This window comes from Hetaerina americana, unplaced genomic scaffold (genome assembly GCF_022747635.1).
Source record: "Hetaerina americana unplaced genomic scaffold, ioHetAmer1.1.p SCAF_3, whole genome shotgun sequence".
Classification (NCBI taxonomy): domain Eukaryota; kingdom Metazoa; phylum Arthropoda; class Insecta; order Odonata; family Calopterygidae; genus Hetaerina; species Hetaerina americana.
Genome location: NW_027286874.1, coordinates 66,985,685 through 67,007,026, shown reverse-complemented (window position 1 = coordinate 67,007,026; position 21,342 = coordinate 66,985,685). Strand labels below are relative to the sequence as shown.

General features: G+C 37.3%; 1 protein-coding gene across 4 annotated transcripts; it reads right to left on the bottom strand.

The window, feature by feature from the left end:
* Positions 1–14,974: 14,974 nt before the first annotated feature.
* On the bottom strand, positions 14,975–21,310 carry LOC139690712 (palmitoyltransferase ZDHHC3). Of its 4 annotated transcripts, XM_071588227.1 has the most exons (8): positions 21,250–21,303; positions 20,799–21,173; positions 20,533–20,718; positions 20,314–20,450; positions 20,056–20,140; positions 16,916–17,128; positions 16,557–16,590; positions 16,290–16,364 (listed from the first exon to the last, which is right to left on the bottom strand). In XM_071588227.1, the coding sequence occupies exons 2-7, from the start codon at positions 20,877–20,879 to the stop codon at positions 16,558–16,560; spliced, it is 735 nt and encodes a 244-aa protein (XP_071444328.1). In that variant the 5' UTR covers positions 20,880–21,173; positions 21,250–21,303; the 3' UTR covers positions 16,290–16,364; position 16,557. The 4 variants fall into 4 exon arrangements, with proteins under 4 accessions (XP_071444325.1, XP_071444324.1, XP_071444327.1 ...); XM_071588224.1 differs by lacking the exon at positions 16,557–16,590 and having other exon boundaries at positions 14,975–16,364; positions 21,262–21,310; XM_071588223.1 differs by lacking the exon at positions 16,557–16,590 and having other exon boundaries at positions 14,975–16,364.
* Positions 21,311–21,342: the final 32 nt, after the last annotated feature.

Here is a 21,342-nt window from a genome sequence, read left to right as displayed (position 1 = left end):
GATGCTTTTGGACATTGTGTCAAGATATTTACTACGGTAGCATATGGTTATCAACCGCTTCGGTGGTTGAATTGAAGCATCGGTACCTTGCCAAGGAACTCATACGATGCCAAGGTTATTTATCAAGTACTATATAACCCAGGCTAACTCAGTTGACTGATGAAATAGCAGCATGATTATAGATATTATCTACACATAATAAAAGCAGTTATGCAACCTGGACGTTAACCGCATTCAATGCGAGTATAATTGTATTGATGCCCATGAATCTGCTTTTTCCTTGGACAGTTCCACGATCCGTGGCTCTCATAGAAGATAAAAACCGCAAAAGTATATCTGTATCAAAGGCAAAGAAAACATTTCTCCGTGCATTTCACTCGCAGTCAAGCTATTCTTTGATTCTGTGGTAAGATGTTTACGTAAATGTCATCATAGGTTGAGAATCCCCATTACTTGACCCTCAGGTCTAAACAGAATCTTCAAACCAAACCGTGTCACCGTAAGTACGGTATAAGTACCCGTCATATAAGTATTTGTATTCATAGATTCCGGCGTGTGGAGCGGGCCTCTATGGAGGAAAAATGGTTTTTATTTTCGGCGTCTCAAACAGTCGTACATTTTTTTATTTAGATTCACATTGCTAAATATTTAGCGGGTCAGATGATCAGATAGAGAAATGAGAGAGATATTAATCGTTTATTTATATGATCTAACTAAATTCAGCGATTATTTTAATTCCTCCTTTTCACTAATCCGCCCGTCCATACACTACGATTCTCTGTTCATAATATCCTGGAGAAATTATCCACGTATTAATCGGGGATTGATATGATTTGTGGGAAGATTCTTACTTGAAATTTTACTAGCACGGCCTCCCGCAGTGGAGCCGCGTTTACCTCGGGAAATGCGGAAGACGCCTCCGAGTATTTTTATGGCGGGCAGGACACATTTTTTGGGTGGAGTAAGTTTTGAAGGTGGATGGCCTGTCGCGTAGTTTACGTTCCCCGCATCCCTCCAGTCACTTCTTTCAACCATCATCCTCTCTCCCACCTTTCTTTTCTCCTATCCGAAATCGGAAGAAGACCCGTTTCGCCGAGTATATCATACGATATACTCAACTCCCTGGCCGCGTCCTCTCCCTCTGAGTCTTTCTCCATCCTTCCCGGGGACCGCACCCGAAAGACGTGTCACCTTTGTGTTCTTTTTGTTTCCTCCGACGGAAAAATAAAACAAACCGGGTTTTATCCCATTTCTCCATCTTTCGACTCCATAACCCTTTCCTCCTCCCAACCCCTCCACGGGAGTCCCTTTCCCGTGGTAATTGGGAGGCGCAAAGGTGACCCCTAAAGTGGCCAGTTCGGACACGAGTGTGTCCGACGCGTCCATCCCTCACAGGTTTTTCTCTAACACACCAAATCCATGCCCTTCCCTCCTCTTCCTCTCCTTTCTTCGATGTCCCCGCACCTCAAAATTATCACGCATAAGCATTTATTTTTATGCGTTATAATAGGAAAACCGTATCCTCTTTAGTGGCTAACTTATCGATATTCATTCTGTCACTTTTATTCATTGTCCTTCCAAATTTAAAAAAAAATATGTATATTTATTTCTGCTCCTTGCGACGAAGGCATGAATAGTTCAGCTGCAGCGCATGATGTACTCCGACACCCCTCTCGCACGGGTCATGGAAACTGGGGATACGGTCATGGTTGTTCTTTTCGCCGTTATCGTCATCGCTATTCATAACGGAATTTGACTCCTGAGATCGGGAGGTGATAGTGAATACTGCTACCTAACTTCAATGATTCGGAGCCTGAAGTAGCGCTTTAGGGTTTCATAATGCTAAATTTGAAGAACGGTGAGAGAATATTCACCATCGATAGTTTAAATAGCGGTAACGATAACTCGCGCGCGTTATCATCCCGGGCAAGGTGTGCAAGTGACGGCCCACATCAGGGAGTAACTTGCGCATCTGGTTAAATAATGTTCTGGTGAAGTGGATCCCTTAGCATTTTAGACCTCGCACGATTAAATCAGAAGTGAACAGCACGCGACCCCAAGAATGGGGGGAAAATTTCCCCTGAGGGGGGCATGGATAAAAGGCGGGAAGTACTGGTCGGGGGAAAACATGAAAGGTGCGATTGCAACAATCTATGAAAATGTAGTTGGTTGAAACTGAAGTCTGACGCGACACTGTTGTATTTCCTTCCAGTAATAACATTAAATATCCATATTTTTCTATCTTGCCCCATTACTTACTCGTTGGGCCCTAATATTATGTATTTGGCATTAATATATTGTTTATCAGTACATTTAATGCCCAATTCCGTGCATGAATATTACATTTTCATTCAATAATATCTTTCTCTGTCATTTCCTTGCTCATTCCATAATGGTAGAACTATTCGCGGGTTTTTCACATCCCCATATTTGAGAGTGTTGTTCGGCGTCGGCTAATACAAAAGAGGCTCTTATGGTATCCTCAAAAAATGTATCCTAATAATTTTATTCATTGTCTTCATATGCCCATTTATTTCTATGCGTATTTTGAGGAAGGTACGTATGGACGCGAAGGATCTAAGGTCTCAATTTTACCCAAATAAATCCATTTCTATATTACTCGGTACTTTGAATAAATCTTCTTCCCCTCCCTGATCCCCCTGCCAGCCTGGCCCCAACCCCACCCCTTCGGACAGTTGGTCCCGACGTCATCGGACTCGAGACTACACAAGTCTCCCCACCGAGCGTTTGTTTCCATGGGAATGGCCCCAGGTCACCGCCGCTGCCGCCGCCGCCACCCTAACTCCCCTCCCCCATGCCATGCCCTTAATTCCCCTCCCCACCCCCAATACCCACCCTCTTCCACTCAACTTCCTCCCTCTCCTTCCGCTCTTCTTTCCACGTTAGCTCGCCTCCGACCCAACGTGCATTCCTCTCAGCCACCCTCTCCCTTCGCCCCCGTTGACGATTCCAAGGGACGAACCCTATTTTGGAGGAGTGTGGGAGATGATGGGGCGAGGGTCCTTTCTCCCTCCCCCCCCCTTACCTTTGAGACCCACTCGTGTCCACCACTCTCGCCGTGCGTGCCTCTTCCCCATCTCCGACCGCCCGGAAGGGAGGAGGGGGTCCATTCACCGGTCCGGATCACACTCGACTTTAGTCCACCCTTTAGTTATCCACTCCTTTTCATTCCGTGTCAGTCCGCTCAGAAGCGGGGGTAGATGGGGGGAAGGAGGAAGGTGGGGTAAAGGGTGGAGGACGGCTGAAACCGAGGAATGCGCGGGGAGGGGCGCGATGGGAGAGATTGTGGTCCGCGTGGCGGTGGCGGATTGGTCGGCGTATTTAGATTTTTCGTGAGAGGTTCGAGAGAGACGCCACGGCGCAGTGCATGATCGAAAGGCGAGGAGGGGGAGTGATGCATATATGTATTTGTTTTGTTTTAAATCTCCTTTCGCTGGCCAAAATAATAACAAGTCCAGACGTCACCAGATTCGAAACTCCCCCAAAACTCCAAGGTTGGCTGCGGCAATTGTTTTCTGAGTGTTCCCACGGCTGAGGTCAAATTCGCTATTGGAACAATAAACAACTAATAGGTGATCACCATTGATTGAAGGAAGAGTTTTGCATCAGCAGTTTTAATAGTACTTATTTTTTTTATTTTACCCACCACGTAGCACTTAAAACAGGTCGTAATATCATTTTATTTGTGGATAACGGCAAGTAGATACTGATACTAAGACGTGATAACCAAAAAAATGTTGTCCTCTCTTTGTCTGTAAACCAAGCTGAGTTCATAGTGAAGTAAAATCTAGTGCTTTCCCGATGTATTTGATTGATGAAGTTTTCTAGGGTCTTCCACCATGGAACCCCTGATCCGGTGGAAGACCTGAGAAACTTTCATCAAGGCTTCATAGTCACAGTAATTATCCTAATCCCCTACCTATGGGCTTTCTGGAGAGATATTCTTCTGCCAAGCTAATCCGAGGTCCGATGCGAGGACAGCTCGTATAACTGTCCAATTGTATGCACTGCACAATTGATAATGCTACGCGTGCTTTTTACCATTCCTTTTAATATCGCAAAGTGATATACAGGGATTATGGGATGTCTACCAATGAACCCATTGGATTCAAATTTCCCAAGCTAATTGAGATGGAATACGGGGAAAAAACAAGATCAAGGGCGGTGTAAGATACAATGAGGCATTTGGAAACGCTAGTCCTTGTAATGCTGATGAATTGGATACACAACTTTAATAACCTCGTTCATTTATTATTTCTTAGCGATTGTATCTCTTATTTTTAACCACTTCCGAGTATTACTCAATACCAATAATTAGCTTTTTACTTCTTCCGTACTCTTTACTGCTTACACCTTTGTGACGGGTTCTATAATTCCATGTAAATATTTTACGACGATTAAGTTAATAAAATAAAATCCTCATACGATTATCGAGTTGTATCGCACTTGTCTGATTTATAATATTATATCTTCATATACGAGGGTCATCCGGAAAGTAGTACCCGTTCGTGAAATAAAGACACAAAAGTAAATATTAACAAACATAAAAAATTTTATTTGAAAGAGGATACTTTAAACTACTTCTCAACATAATCTCCAAGCAAATTAAGGCATTTGTCATAACGTGTGACAAGTTTCTGTATTCCTGCTGCATAGTCCTTCGCCGCCAGCTCATTGAGATACGCGAGGGACCCATCTTGCACAAATTTTTGCATAATGCAGATGGTGTTTAACAATTTCATGAACAATTGTTCGAGAAACATTGGGAAAATGCTCACAGATGTCATCAATTGTGACGCGCCGATCGTTCCTCACGAATTCGTCAACTGAGCTCACCAGTTGGTCTGTAATGACAGACGGTCTCTCCGAACGCTCATCGTCGTGTGTGTTCCCCCTCCCCATGTTGAAGTTGCGACACCACCGCCGAACAGACGACTCGTCCATTACATTGTCTCCATACACCTCCTTTAATTGGCGATGAATATCACATGGGCGAACGTTTCTTGCATTGAGGAATTTAATCACTGCCCTCACTTCACAACTGGCGGCGTTCTCAATTTTTTTAAACATTGTAAACAATCACAGAAACAACACAGGCAATGCTAGCGTCACGCAACTTGGCTCAGAGAAGGCAGACAAGCCACTGAAGCTATCTGACCTCGTCCAGCGGCTACTCGCGTCGTCAGCACTTCATGCGGCACGAACGGGTACTACTTTCCGGATGACCCTCGTATGTATGTTTGCATATGTGAGTGGAATAATGCATTTTATATACATATATATGTTTATATATAATGTATTATTATATATGTAATAATGAAACACATTTTCCCATCAGGTTCACCAAAGTTGCAAATTTTTAAGTTTTGCACATACAATTTGGATTTTTACTAATTCTTAATTCTCTATGTTGTGGACCTTTTACTTCGAATGACAGAGAGAAAATCAACCGCGGAGCTCTTGACTCCTTTTCCGGAAATGCCATCATTTTTTACTTCACCTTCTGCGGTTAGAGACGCTACACACCTAAACATTTACGGAAGAAATTCCCTTAAGCAAATCGGTTGAGCACATTCTACGGTTTCACTTGGGTACTGCGGTGACCTTAAAGTAGAACAGAAGTCAACAGAAATATGGATCGAGCTTTGCCCTCCCCCTTTCACACCCTGCGCGCTTTAATGCGTGTTGTAAATACTTAATCGTTCACAGCTGTCAGGTAAAAGGAAAAGTACTGATTTTCTTTCTGATGTTCTTGGAGATTTCAACGGAAGTATCTTTAGCTGTAACGCCTCCCGAACGCGAATTGACCATTTTAATACGCATCTATTCGGGATTTAGTGGGTTTTTACGTGAAATAATATGGAATTGAGCAACGTAATTTTTCTAAATTAACTTTTTTTTAATTATAAATTAAAATAGTATTTTTTTGTGTGCTTGAGGTTAACATTTGGTTTGAGGTTTGATTTTGTGCTTGAGGTCACTTTTATTTTATGCATTGATTTTTCTCAGAAAACTCTAAAGAAAAGAAGTATAAAATATCCCTCACAGTTTTATTTCATGCGGACTTTTCAAAATACTTTGATTGGGGAATAATTTTATTTGCCTAATTTTTTCCATAGATCTCTTTTATTAGTTTTTATGGACTTATTCTTTAAGATTCGGGTGGGAAGTGGAGAGAACGAACACCCGTGTCATCATTTGTCTACTTTTAAATTAACAAGCCCGTTTGCCAAATTCTTCCTAATGGCGAAAGTAAATTGACCCACGAATAGGGGTAATATCTACAACAATTATTTAAAGCGATTAACAATTAAAATATCGCATCATAATCCCGCTTAAACCCCGATTTGACCCAAATGCCGAAAGCAATGCACTTTTTGCCAAAATATGTTCCCTCCCAATGTTTTATTTAATTAGAATTTTAAGGGGTTATAATGATTTATAAAACCCATTAATTTTACCTACGCACACATATGTACCATATACGTTTGCAAAATTTGTCCTTCGAGGTAAAATAATTACCGTAACCTCATATGTAAGCTAGAAATGAAATTATTGAGTAAAGGACCACTATAGCATTCGATTATTAATATGTTAGTTCATATTGTGCTCAATTATAATGATATTCACGGCCATTTGTGACGCAATCGATATTTTAACACTGCGGAAAACGGCTGGAATGAGAAGTATTATCGTAGCTATTACATCAGAATATTGTGTGCAAGGGTGAACAATGATATTATGCAATGGATTATATGCTGCATCTCATTATATGAGATACTGTATACATGTAGTTCAGCACTAGTGGTCAAGATCCTGCGTAGACTAAGAAACCTCTCAAAAAGAGGATGTTTACTATGAAATGATAAAATTGTCATTTGCTATTTTAACCGCTGCCAAAAATATTTGATTTCATTCACGTGCTAATATTTGCTCGAAGAAAGAGTAATTTTTTTCTAAAATTGGATAACTATTTATACTGGATAAAAATTGGACATAAACATAAAAGAATCTTAAGAAATAATTCAGATTTTACCTACAGAGGGAAAATGACGAAGTGTATTGATATAATTATTAATTGAAGATAAGGTTCGTTTACGATTTTTGATAAATTCACGCTCCCCATTTTTTAGCTGAGCAAATCGCCATTCGATTACCATTTGGTAAAAGAAAAAAGAAATTAATTAGCTTTGGAAATACCAACTTAAGCGATGCCGGAAGGATCTACAGTCGTCATCACTAATTCTATACTGATCGTAACACCACTTCGGGTGTCTTGCTTTTTTTCCATCGGGCCACATAGCCCTGCATTCTTCGAGATTGTAATATGCGGGGCATAAGGAATATTTTCAACCGAGGGCGGGTAGCCTGCAATCAAATTCCGTTGCATTAATACGGGCTGGCGTATATTTTTTACTTTCTTTTTCCCTCAGTTTGAATGCTTGGCATAGTTCAGTGGGCATTCACTCTTAATGGGGTGGGGTGAAGAAATAGACAGTTCTCACCGCAGCAGTTGAATGAATCGTAAAATTCTCTATCACCTTAAAAGGATTGATTGCTTTCGAGGAGGAATTTCAGAATATATCGATTAAGTTTACGCGATTGGAATAAAATTAAAATTTCATCGGGGTGATATGAGTTGAAAGATTTTACATTGTATATTATCATAGCACTATCATAAGGGATTGAGGGAAATGCTTACAAATATCTTCAAGGAAATCAGCTCACGGCAGAGCACTACGCCAAATATGCTTTGATAAATCTTTTTCCAGGACACTTACTGTGCTTTCTGATCCCGAAACTGGGTACGAGCATTTATCTATCCTAGTATCTGAGTTTTTGAAGCATAACCAATGATAACTTAAAACTTCAGTAACATTCTGGTCTACTTTCTTTGCATTTTGCTAGCTATTTAATCTTTCAATATAGCTATATATTTCCCTACCTGTAGTCGCCAACATCGACCACGTGGAGACGATCTCGTACCCAGGAACCGTACTCCGCGGAGTAAAGCACAGGGATTCACAGATCCTTTTCATTATTTTCCTTTTACCGTTCTACTGCAGTATTATATTATAAGCACTCTTCAGAGGGTATTAATTTCTTTGGGACTTATTAATAGCACAATAGCACTTTAAAATCTAATGACTTATTAACGACGCTCTAAGAAAGAGCTATTCCGTTTTAGGGCTAACAATGTAGGAAGGTCAAGGGCTTGTTCACCTAAATTGAGATTTTTATTTATTATTGGAACTATTGGATATCACACTAAGGAACGATATTTATTTGGGACATCCTCCTATTTAATTTTATATGTAATTTTGGCCGAGTCATTTAAAGTACGAGGGTTTTCAAGGAAGTAACTTACGTTTCGGCCGAGCATGGCGGTGGGTCTAAAACCACCATCTTGGTTTCTAAACATCCCTGCTGTGGTAGTGTGCAATCTGTGGATCTTCTACTTTGATCACTGCGAACTTGATAATTAAACTGTAATTTACTCTGCAATCCCGCGAGTTGCGATATGTGATTAGGTTTATGCTGGCAACTAAACCGCAAGCCAATTGACATTCATTCAACCATTGTCTTGCCAATAGGTTTATATTTTTTTTCAAAACGTAAGTTACTTTCTGGACAGGCCTCGTACATTCATTAATGCTACTCACTTTACTGTATCAAAAGCTTGTTCGAAATACACGAAATAGTCAAATATATTCTCATTGTATCCAGTGTCCGTTCCTCTCTATTAGCGATCTCGTGACTGCTATGTCATGATGTATGCCTCTCCCATTCCTTAATTCATACTTATCATCCCCTAAGTAATCATTTACCCTCATCTCCATCCTTTAATTGATAATCCTGAGAACCACTATAGCTGCGAGCGAAACCCAAATTAACTTTTCGTAGTCCTCTCATTAGTAGTCCTCGTTAGCTATAATACGAGGGTCATCCGGAAAGTAGTACCCGTTCGTGAAATAAAGACACAAAAGTAAATATTAACAAACATAAAAAATTTTATTTGAAAGAGGATACTTTAAACTACTTCTCAACATAATCTCCAAGCAAATTAAGGCATTTGTCATAACGTGTGACAAGTTTCTGTATTCCTGCTGCATAGTCCTTCGCCGCCAGCTCATTGAGATACGCGAGGGACCCATCTTGCACAAATTTTTGCATAATGCAGATGGTGTTTAACAATTTCATGAACAATTGTTCGAGAAACATTGGGAAAATGCTCACAGATGTCATCAATTGTGACGCGCCGATCGTTCCTCACGAATTCGTCAACTGAGCTCACCAGTTGGTCTGTAATGACAGACGGTCTCTCCGAACGCTCATCGTCGTGTGTGTTCCCCCTCCCCATGTTGAAGTTGCGACACCACCGCCGAACAGACGACTCGTCCATTACATTGTCTCCATACACCTCCTTTAATTGGCGATGAATATCACATGGGCGAACGTTTCTTGCATTGAGGAATTTAATCACTGCCCTCACTTCACAACTGGCGGCGTTCTCAATTTTTTTAAACATTGTAAACAATCACAGAAACAACACAGGCAATGCTAGCGTCACGCAACTTGGCTCAGAGAAGGCAGACAAGCCACTGAAGCTATCTGACCTCGTCCAGCGGCTACTCGCGTCGTCAGCACTTCATGCGGCACGAACGGGTACTACTTTCCGGATGACCCTCGTACAAACCATGAATGCCGTTTTTAAGCAGTCAGTAATTGCCATTCTTTCATGAATTACATTATCGGCACATAGCCTAATGGTGAATGTCAATGGCGGAAAAATAATTTCTATATTGAATAATATGATAAGTAAATTCAAGTTTAGAATTTGAGTACCCAATATTTTAAAATTAATATTTAACATTGTAACTGGTTTTACATTCGCTACGTCAACGTAATTTTCGGAGCATTAGTTATCACATATCATATTTTGCATTATTAATACGATTTTACTCCTAAACATTGTTTAAATTAATGAATTATGATAAATATAGATTAATATTCGTGGTATTAAAACCTGTACAATAATTATCTCATGAGTTAAATAGACTTAGTAGAGTATTGTTTTTCTTTCAGCCTTGATTGAAGAGCATGCTAATGTCGTCAGAATAGCATGGGGATACAATGGTATTTTTGGAAATCGATGAGAATGTTTCAAAACTTGGCGGATTCTTAGAGCATTGCAATAATTTTCTCATTAAATTCATAAGAGTTTTGACAACAAAATGGAAAATGCGATTGAAATGATTTCTTAGGACTGAAATTGAAGAATATTCCTTATTTAAATTATTTTAAATCCTTCAAAGATTTTAAGCGGAGAGTGGTAACTCATAATGAAACGAAAAATACCGTAAATCGCCCGCCTTATCCCACAATATGAGGGCCATCGCACTAGGAATACAGGAAATGTTAAAAATATTGGAAAAGTTTAAGAGTTTCAGACGCAAATACAAATATTTTTATGCTTTCTTTAAGCGATGCTGAACATTTCCACGAAGAAAACAATTGATAGATATCGGTTCTCACAATACATTCACCAAATCAATCCAAAATGTCTACTGAATTAGTAGTCTTTAATTGCACTACTGACGCATTTTATTTTGCTCTTCCAAACCGGGCTTTTCCCCTGACGTATACCGTATAAGAAAATACATCCTTGTCATCTCGTGTCCCAGGGCCCGAACCACCAGAAATGACAAATACTCTTGCACAAAGAGGGGTGCGAATCCATACAGTTTTAGTTAGCAGGCAAGCGTGCTTTTTACCCACATGACGAACTAGGATGGTTTAGAATTCACACATATGCGGAATAGTCACGTAAAATTTAACTTCAGTGATGAAATTAATCTCACCAGTCGGAATTTGGCTAACGCACTACTCGACATGAGTGATTTGTTGTTAAAAGAAGCAAGTGAAATTTAAATGAGGAATGAAATAAAAAATATAACGAAGGCACTGCGTAAATAAGTTATGCGATTGGAGAGTTATTCCGATTTTAATTTGCTCTCGGAGAGTGAAATATAGCAACATAGTTAGCCGTAAGATCTTTCCGTCTTGAGGTTTCGTTGCTTCATATAAGTTATAATTTTATTCTTGTTCGTAAGAAAATCCTTGTAGCATTCATTTACCTGCTTTTAATATACGTAGTAAATGAGGAGGCCAAATATCCACTATTGCAAAAATCTACGGATATTTCTGCTACATTAAATGAGCTATTCTAAGGCGCCTTCAATGAACTGCCAGTATAATATGGCTTCTTGAGCAGACTTTTCTGTTGATTATGTTTCCAGAAAAAAATCACTCCCTCAAGTGGAAAGAGAAAGATTTTGATATTGTTAAATGCCTAGATACACTATATTAGACTGATTTTTGCTATACTTCAGAGAAAATAAAGTACTTCTCTTCCGAAAATTTATAATTACGTCTAGTCAATTACCTATGAAAAAATGAACCTGTTTCGGAGAAAATTATGGGTAGATACGTTAAAAATGCATTGCAGCAATTAGGCTAACGGCTCTATTTCAATTTTTAAGCATGAATCATGAAAAAAACCTTTAATAGAATTCCAAGGAAATGTTCTTAGAAAACAGAACACGCAAAGGCGATCGCTATGTCTAGAGATTGGGGAAAATCGTCAAATAAATGTAATTTTCATTTGGGAGTAGTGCGTTGAAAATTTAGGATTTAGTTCATTTCACATGCCAGTGACACTCATCCCATGGGGATGAATTATGTGAAGGAAGATCGTGGAGTAAGTAACGTTTGGCATAGGCCTCGGGTACGTGATCACATTTCTTCATTATACACTCAGAAGTTCTTGTTTCTATCCCATGGATAGCGAAAACACTAACCGTTCGCCAAATTTCACGCTGCAAAACTGAAAATAAAGCGAGATTCTTATCTGGAACACCGAATTATTCTATTAGTTCACCTCTCTTTAGAACATGTGAAATGTATGCCCGGTATGAGAATGTTCCGATGAACTAGAGGGTTAACTTTAATCCCCGGTTAAAACCAAATTTAAGCAAATAACCGCAAATAAAAACAGACCGTTATGCTCCCCGAGCTAAAGATGGGAGTTAATACGGTTGGCATGTTAATTAGAGGATCTTTTCCATTTAAATAATTCACAAAATCGGACCCACCGGTGAACGGAATCATGTGTGTGAAAATACGGGCATCAGCATTACCTACCCAAACTAAATTGCGCTTCGCGCACACACTCCCTTGCTGTGGATTCAATAATTTAGTGGAAATCACACGTATGTTTTTGGCTATTCTGCTTTCTAGATAATTTACAATTATTCCTAATGTAAATCGATTAGTTTTGAGGCCGTCAGGAAATAAATATGTGTACAACACATACTCCGATTATATAAGACCACAATGGAGCGTTGTTCATGGTATTATCGAGTTTTTTCCATAAGCTAAAATGCTATTATGACAGAAAATATGAGCAACGTTTAGTGTATCTCTCATTACGTTCAAAACTTACGTACGTAAAAAATTGCAATGTTTCCTATCGTCATATTTAATTGCAAATTAGCGATTTGGATGGTCCCTGGCAACTATAGCATATCCTCTTCCGATAGCACCCACTCTAGCTTGCCCTTGACATTTGAAGGGTAATCATAAAACGGGGACGAGATAATCCAGTGGATTGAGCACTGGGCTACTGAATAGATGGCCGAGGATCGATTCCAGGCGATGCCTCTGGGCACCATTGGCTTCATCCAATTTGTGTGAATTTCACTCATCATAGGTCTTAGCACTGGGTGAGATCCTCAACTGTCAACCTTAACTCCAGTTTGATTACAGTCATTTATTGGGGGAGGCGGCTGAAAGGTCATTTGTACCATTAGGGAGGAGTAGGTAATTTAGTAGAGAGAGGATTTAGGAATTATACATAAGTCATACTCTTCAGTTCTTCATACTCTCTACGAGCCTTGATGGCATCTACATGTACATCCATCAGGTTAATTCTCTTCCTTCTTCTTCCCTGCTTGTACAAACATCATTCTTTCTGCCATTTATTTCTCCATCTGACAGATGGCCTTTCAATACCTCCTCCATACATCTTTTCTACCTCCTTTTATCCATACACCTGTGAATCCCACCAATAATAAACCACTTCATTGTTTGTCTTTGTAATGGTCTGTTTCACTGATTTTCTTCATTCTTCTAAAAGTCTCAAATCTGCAATATAGTTAGTTCTAAGTCAATGCATTTTACCATCATTACTTTGTAATTCAAATTAGTTCACCACATTTTTTGCTACAGAATATGGTTAGTAACATTTTAATAAACACACGATTAGGGAAATGGCAACCATAACTCACATGTGTATATGTTGGTCATCAACTGTAGATTAGAATACAGCATATGTCAGAAGATTTTAGAAGAATGAGAAAATAGGTTGGATGGATTGAACTACAAACAACTAAGTATTATCAACGGTTGAAGTTTTTTGGTGAAATTTCAAAGTACGAAGGAATGAAAAGAAAGGCACAAAAGTTGTACAGGATGCAAGATATTCTTCATAAAGAATCATTTTAAAATGTGCAACAATCAGGGTAGATGTGTTATGAGCAAATTTATTATTTACAAATGTATATCAAACTTTTTCATGGAAATATTAAATCTTATACTATTTAGCATTTTTGGAGTGAAGAACAAAGATTATGTTTTCATTTTCACCAATCACTATGCATAAACTGATTCACAAGCTCAATGAGGTAAAAACTTCAAATTCTTTGGAAGATATTATACAATACTACAATTGCATATCAACATCATATTAAGTGTAATTTGAGCCATTAAGGTTTGATGATATGGCATTGAGGCTATAAGAAATAGAAAAACCTTACAAAGGCCAATCCTTTTCATTTCATTCACTGTTGGAAGGTTAGATGCTTAACTATTAGGGTCAGATTGATAACATGAAGGGAAACCTCACGAATACCCACTGCATAAAATTCAATACCTATGCAAGTGGAAATGATTCTAAAATGGGGAAAGTTGAAATATTGATCAAATTAATCAAAATGCTATTAAGCATAAAAAATGATTATGTAGGTCAGAATGTAAATACATACGAATCTCTTTGAAGAACTGACAGCAACAATTGCATTATTGCCTGATGCCCAAACTTATCTTTTTCTGTTTTTTTCATTAAGATGCAATTATTCAACCCCGGGTGAATGCAAGCTGATTCTTCGAAACACAAGCAAAAAATTGAGGGTGTAATACAGAAAATATGATTGACAAAATTCAGTGTTATTGACCAAAATCCTTTTTAACATTTCAGAAGAGAGCGTCTAAGTATGTTTTAAAAGTCTTGGGAATAAGCACAGAAATTATAAGGACATATATAGGCAGTAGAATACAACAACACTCTTTAATGACTTTCCATATGACTATGACGTTTTAGAGTTTAGAGGAAAAACTGCTGTGGAAATACCCAAAAGGCATATTTATAATTTTTATTGAAATATTGTAATGATGAAGTGACATTGCTCATAAGCACAGACGTTGACCAGCATAATATTTCATTTTATCATTTGAATGAATTCCATAAAAACTAACCACCATATTGCTATGCCCAGTTTACACTTATAATGTGTTTACGTGATGTTCCCTTAATTGCTTAAACAACAGAGGAATGCTTCTTTTTATAATATTTTGCAAGTTTTCATTATATTATTTCCAAACAGCATCATAGTCATTTAACAGTAATTTGGAAAATGTGGCAATGAAACATTTGCCAATACGTGAAAAATATATGACTTTATATCTTACAGTGATTGATTATATAAAGATACACTTAATGAATCCTAAAAAAAAATCACAATTAGAAGCTCACAAATATTGGCCCATTCCCTGAATCACATTGTCACATACTTCCCAATGAATATGAGTATTCAAAAATCTAATAAAAATTAAGTACAGTAGCAAAGACTGAGACAGTAACATCAAACAGTTTCCTTTATGTTCAAGGCAACGTACATTTAAATACAGCAATACTCCACCTCCCAACATCTCCACATTACATTTCTCTGCATGAAAATATGCTCATTGATATACATTATTGGCAATGGAAAGTAAACTACGGTAAATTAAGCTGAGATTTCAGGGTTAAAATAAGGAAGTATGGTGATGGGGAACCAAGATCATAAATTCACCCCAAGATAATTGGACAGAGAGCAGTAAAAGCTGAGTGTCACTAGGGATAAAAACAACTGAAAAGTGAGAAATTGAACCAAATAGATCTGCAAAAGAAGAGCCAAAGAAAACAGTACCAATATCAGTGCACAGATGCCCTACTACATGAATATTGCAACATTTAAAATAGATGTCCAAAAATCTCGTCAATTTTTTAAAGCATCTTTACAAGCACAGATGCAAGTAAAAACATTTCCAATGCAAGTATACAATATCACGACTATACAATTCCAGTTCAAATTTTTAAAAAATTGTTCTTATATCTGATAAACGCTGAATCCCAATTGAAATGTATGCACTACTGAATTACAGTATTCACTCACTCCACAGAGGTATCATTCATTGACTATATTTACACATATCTTTGACGCCATAACTTTTCAATCAAAATATTCACCGTAATTATTTATTACCATAGATCATCCACCTGGTCCAACAAATGTCATTTTTTTTCCACCACCAGTGGCAGGAGTAAGTGCAGTTCAAATAGCGCTGGATATGCAAAAGTCCTAAGGAGTGCAGATGCACAAATGGTGGCATTATAAGATAGCTGATTGAAATTTGAAACCTTTTAACCAGTGTTTTGACTTCCTTGCACACGTTAACCCAGAGAGCACACTCGTTCATTCATTCATTCACTAAATAAATCAAGGCAACTTATCACATTTCAAATGATGCATTTCCGGTGGGTGTTCTTGTGAAACATTAAGGTAAATTGTAGCTCATTTCCTTCTAATATTATGGCAGAATTGATCCATCTGAGAACACTCATTTGCTGAATAATACTGAAGCACAATGTTCCTTTGGGAACAAATTAATATTCTGAGGATGATTAGTCCTTCGAATGGCAGATGCAGAACCTTTTTCAGACCTGCAATTAATGTTTCTCATAATACTCCCACAGTTAATGGATGCCTACCTCCATGATGTTAACCCACAGCTTGATATTCCTTTCATACAGAGTACAAGTAACTCTCGAGCTTACTCTTCGGTGGTGGTCTAGTGAATGGTGAGAACCATGCCAGTGAGAATCTTCCAAAAACAGCCTGAATACTTTTCCATCTAGATTTCTTCACCCACCTAGCCTCTTCCTTCTTCAACTGTTCTATCCCCTGTCATCCAATGAACAGTAAAATAGATTAATGAACTTTTGATGTAGTCGGTAGAATACATGAGTCACACGATAAATGCCACGGCATAGTAAACAAAATCAGGAACCATCCCTTGTTTGTTTCATTCTAGGACATCATTCTACAAACTGATCCACTGAGTGCGGCTAATGCAACAAATACAATGGAACTCACCTCAACATTTCACTTCCATTTCATCTATGCATACCTTAGGGCATTAAAAAAATTAGGATCTATGAGATTATCAAGATTTTAAGAGCATGGTATATCAACAAGATATAATTTCATAATACTGCTATTAAATACAGTACAATGACTTCTACTGCTCACCAAGAAAAGCTGAAAAAATAATATACTCATGATGGAAAATAGTTATTATGAAAATTAATGCTAAGAAATAGCTCATTCTTCAAGGAAAATAAAATTGGAACAAAAAACCCTAATACACAATTAACAAGGGATGGATTTACCAGCTAAATGAAACGTGATTCTATGAGTTTAAAAGTGTAACATCTAAAAGTAACCAGACTAACCGTTTCATCATTCCATATTGCTTGCATCTGAGTTCCCAGCATTACAGCAGTAAAAATCGCAAACAGCAGTGCCTCAAATATGAGGAAAAGGAGAAACACAACAGTGGCAGGGGGAGAGTAGTAAGTGCATTCCTTCCACTCATGTCTGATGCAAATCACAAACTGGTTGACGGACAGGAACAATGCATGCACAGATATTACAGCAATATAAAACTGAAAAATGCAGAATTGCAAATAAAATTGATAACCTTTTACAATTAAGAAGATCTACACTCTTCCACAAGTTACAGGTAGTCAAATACATTAGCTATACACTAGAGAAGCTGGTATGAATAAGACAATGGGAGTAACATTGCCCAGAAGTTTACAAAACGAATTCTCTTTAACTATTCAACAGTTTCCATTCACAACAATATCAATGATAAAAGAAAGTGGATATCATTGTACATATAGGTTTTGCGAGTTTCATAAGCAATATTAAACAATAGAGTCAATGGTAAAATAGTGGAAAATTTCCAAGTCATGCCCCATAAACAATTGGCTAGCAATATACATTAAAACATTTTAGAAAACATTCTTTGAGTTCAATGGAATCTTCAACAGGATGGCAGAGTAAAAGAACTTCATTAGAAGTGCAAGACCCGGTCAGCATTTTTATTCTATTTTAATTTTCACTTTCTCCACAAAATTAAATATGCAACACAATTTCTATCGAGTACATGTTTTTTTAGATAGTGAAACAGAATCAACTACACAATTTAGCTGAAAGTCGAACAATATAGGAAAATGAAAGCCTAATATCTGCAAAATGGTGAAAGCCTACAAGCGAAGTATAGCAAGTTTTATACAAGTAAACTTAACAAGCATATAAACTGACTATAACTAAACTATGAAATAACTAACTATATTGTTTAAAGAATGATGACAAATTATTATTTTATCAGAAAGTGGAAAACAATAAAGATGCCTATTTAATCAATGAAATAGTAATTTTGGTTTTCTCAATGTCTATTTGACACATAATTGTGTTGCCACAGAAGTGAAAATTTCAGTAATTACACTTTGAGGAGTGTATTTACAGAAAAAAATTAAAAGTTACACAATATTAATATTTCCTTCACAAGAAAATCAAAACGAATACATAAAATTTTCACCTTCCAATAGACATTCAATTCAATTCCACATTCCAATAGACCATTGCCACCAGGAAATTTGCCTAATTGCAACGTAATTGCGTAAATAAAATAAATAATTAAAAATAAATAAATAATTACACTTCACCTGTTTTAACTCAGGCGTTGTTTATTTTTAATGCAAAATAATACTGTAAATTGCACTCCTACGCTCAATTTTAATAACTTTAGTACGCCAGGTGAAGGTCACTACTGTTAATAAACTGCTGCCATATAGAAAATATATAAATTTTTTCAAAGGTCAGCTGTGCATTTTAAGATCCTAAGTTATTTGGGATCAATACTTTGCATGAATAATTCTTACAGCACTAAATGAGAACATAAGGCCTATTGTTATAACAATAAGCTTTTAATTACACATACACTTTTAGCTATGCTGCTTGATGTATTACTTTGAAGATCAGTTTATGAGTACATGACTTAAAGATAATTACTCTAATAAAGGTTAAATCTGGTACAAGAACTCCAGCCTGGTATACTTAGTGATTATGGAACACATGCATCATGTGCAGCACTGCTAATATAGAGAGTGTGAAATATGTTGAAAGTAAGGTAGAATGAAAAATAATACCTCTAAGAGATATTGAATTCTCAGCACAGTCAAAAAGTAAACCACTATGAACCAAAACTATTCACGGTACAAGAATTCTATATCCTACTAACCCATTTCATAACACATTTAAATACACTCAGGGGAGTCATTCATTGAGGAGAGGATGGGGTAATAGTCTCCCTTGCTCACCCCAAGTTTTATATCAAACATTCGCACTTGTGCCATAATTACAGTTGGCAAGTGTATTTAAACTTTGATAATTATAAACAATTAGTGGACACAGGGAACAAATAGAAAGTTTATTTCTCAATTTTAGAGGAATAGGGAAGGATTACACCAGGTAATATAGCTTACAAGTTCTTTCCTCCAAAACACTAGTCCCCAGATGGAAAACTGAAATAATGCTCCTTGATCAATAAGTAACAACATAACAGGATCAAAGATTACAATTCAGTATGACTATACATACCTTTATTTATAATAAAAAAGGTGGACTTTCTGGAATTAGGAGCAAGGACTAATTTCATGCACCCCCTGATTAGTGCTCCCTGCCCTTGTTACCTCTGTGGTGATACCAAGTTAATGCATGCCACAGCTATAATGCATATGACTCCTTTATTATTTAGGCATTTTGCTGCATATTAAGTGACAAAGTGAAAACAATAAATGGTAATAGTCCAAAAACAAACTCGAAATTTCTCAAGTTTCAGTATTTTTCAATAAATACAAAATGAATCAAATAAAATATATCTACCCGAGGCTGGTTGTTGTTTTTAGTGGCCATAAATTTATTTTTCCCCTCTCCAAGTGGTATAAGTTCAAACAATGCCCTAGTGTATAAACTTCATTGATGCTAAGTCTTAATTGTATGACTATTGATAGCATGCACACCACATTCAATTTTATTCTTCTATTCATATAAGATTTTTCTACAGGAGATGGGCACTTAAAAGTAACAAAGATTACTTCATGCCTATCATGAGGATTTAGTATGCGGATCATTTACAGTCACATAGTAATAACAAGCTCAAGTAAGGGAATAACCTAACCATTACCTACTCATAAGGAGATGGACCTTGCCTTATCAAAATTTCAAAAAGGCCAAATCAAGCATTTATTCACAGATCTATCAGTGAAGGACAAATTTCATAACAGTTAATTTTACTATTTAGCCAGTGGAGATCCTGTAGGCACTAGAAATAAAAGATGTACTTTTAACTTCCACTCTAAAAAACATTTTAATCACTTAAGAAGGGATGACATATTAGAAACAACCAATGGAGATAATAGCTTTAAAACGTAAAATTAATAATGAAAGCAAGGCCATAAGTTTCCACCATATTTATATAGGGTACCTATGTACTTAAAAATTGCATTAATAGAGACATACTTACAGTAAACAACACGAAGTATTTTTGGTTATTTTCTCCAACACAGTTATTCACCCAAGGGCAATGGTGGTCCATTTTCCTAATGCATCTGTAGAGGATACAGAGAAGTATTTAATTCATAAATAATGTACAAAGTTATTGATAGTTAATAGCGCGTTAGTTAATTTTTTCCCATAAAATACATTTTATACGGTACAGAAGTACAATTTATCGTGTGGCAGCCGACCCAAAGAATTTAATACTGATGAAGAACAACTTTACCTTTGGCAAACCGAGCAATGGTGAGCTCTTTCCGGTTTTATGCTGCAGCATTTTGGGCATTTGAATATTACTTGTCCCTCCCTGAAGCCCATTTGCTGTATCATTTCTTTGGTTGCATTCCCCTTCGGAACAGCACCCTAAAATGTTGAATTAAGGCTTACTTGAGTTATTTGTCTAACAGAAAGGAGAAGGCCATGCTTTCTCTTTAAAGTTTCTTACCGGGTCCGTAAACATAGTTCTTAAATGAGAGGCAAATGCAAGGAAAGCAAATGTTTGAAAAATCAAGGAATTAACAGTGCTATAAATGGGATATGGGCTGGGCAACAGCATTACATACATGACTACGAATTCTGCATACAAAATAAGTAGCCACGTAAGGATAGCACAAATTATTCCACAGATGTCCTGCGAGAAATGAGAGAGGACGTCGGTTACCAAGATCATGGAACAACACAACAATTATGATACATCCAACGAGTACATACTCTGATACACCACACCCAACCACCACAACATCGGTTATGGACATCAGCCTCACGGCGATGAACTAAATATTCATATTCCATTATGGCAAAGTACAGTTGAAAAAGTATTATATGATCTCCTCATATCCACAACCGAATGTGATCCCCACCATTCCGTTTCAATAAACGAACACTAATGGGGTAACCCGGTGTTTTAACATAAATACTTATTATATTGATAGATATTCGTAGAAAAGTTTCCAGCATTCTTGCAGACTTTAGCACAGCTATATTCCAAGACCTATCTATTACGAAATGTACATGTCGACGCGGACTTATCCACAGTGGTTATTCTTTCGTAAAAGAGACTGATTAACTTCAAGGATGCTAGCCGACCTGAAACCACAACAATTAAAAAATCAATTTAAGTGAAACTACCTCGGTAGAGTCTACATACGGCATGCAAACATACCCTCCAGCTTACTTATATCGCTTCGCCACTGACACCGTGATAATCTACTTTAACGTTCGGTGTCCGTCAATTGTTTGAATGTTTATTTTTTTT

Excerpts from the sequence above, each read along its gene's own strand:
- LOC139690712 (XM_071588224.1), bottom strand. The coding sequence starts at position 20,879 with ATGGAATATGAATATTTAGTTCATCGCCGTGAGGCTGATGTCCATAAC. Across the intron at positions 20,719-20,798 it reads GTTGGGTGTGGTGTATCAGA|GACATCTGTGGAATAATTTG; the intron begins GTATGTACTCGT and ends CATTTCTCGCAG. Across the intron at positions 16,365-16,915 it reads CAATATGGAATGATGAAACG|GGGATAGAACAGTTGAAGAA; the intron begins GTTAGTCTGGTT and ends ATTGGATGACAG.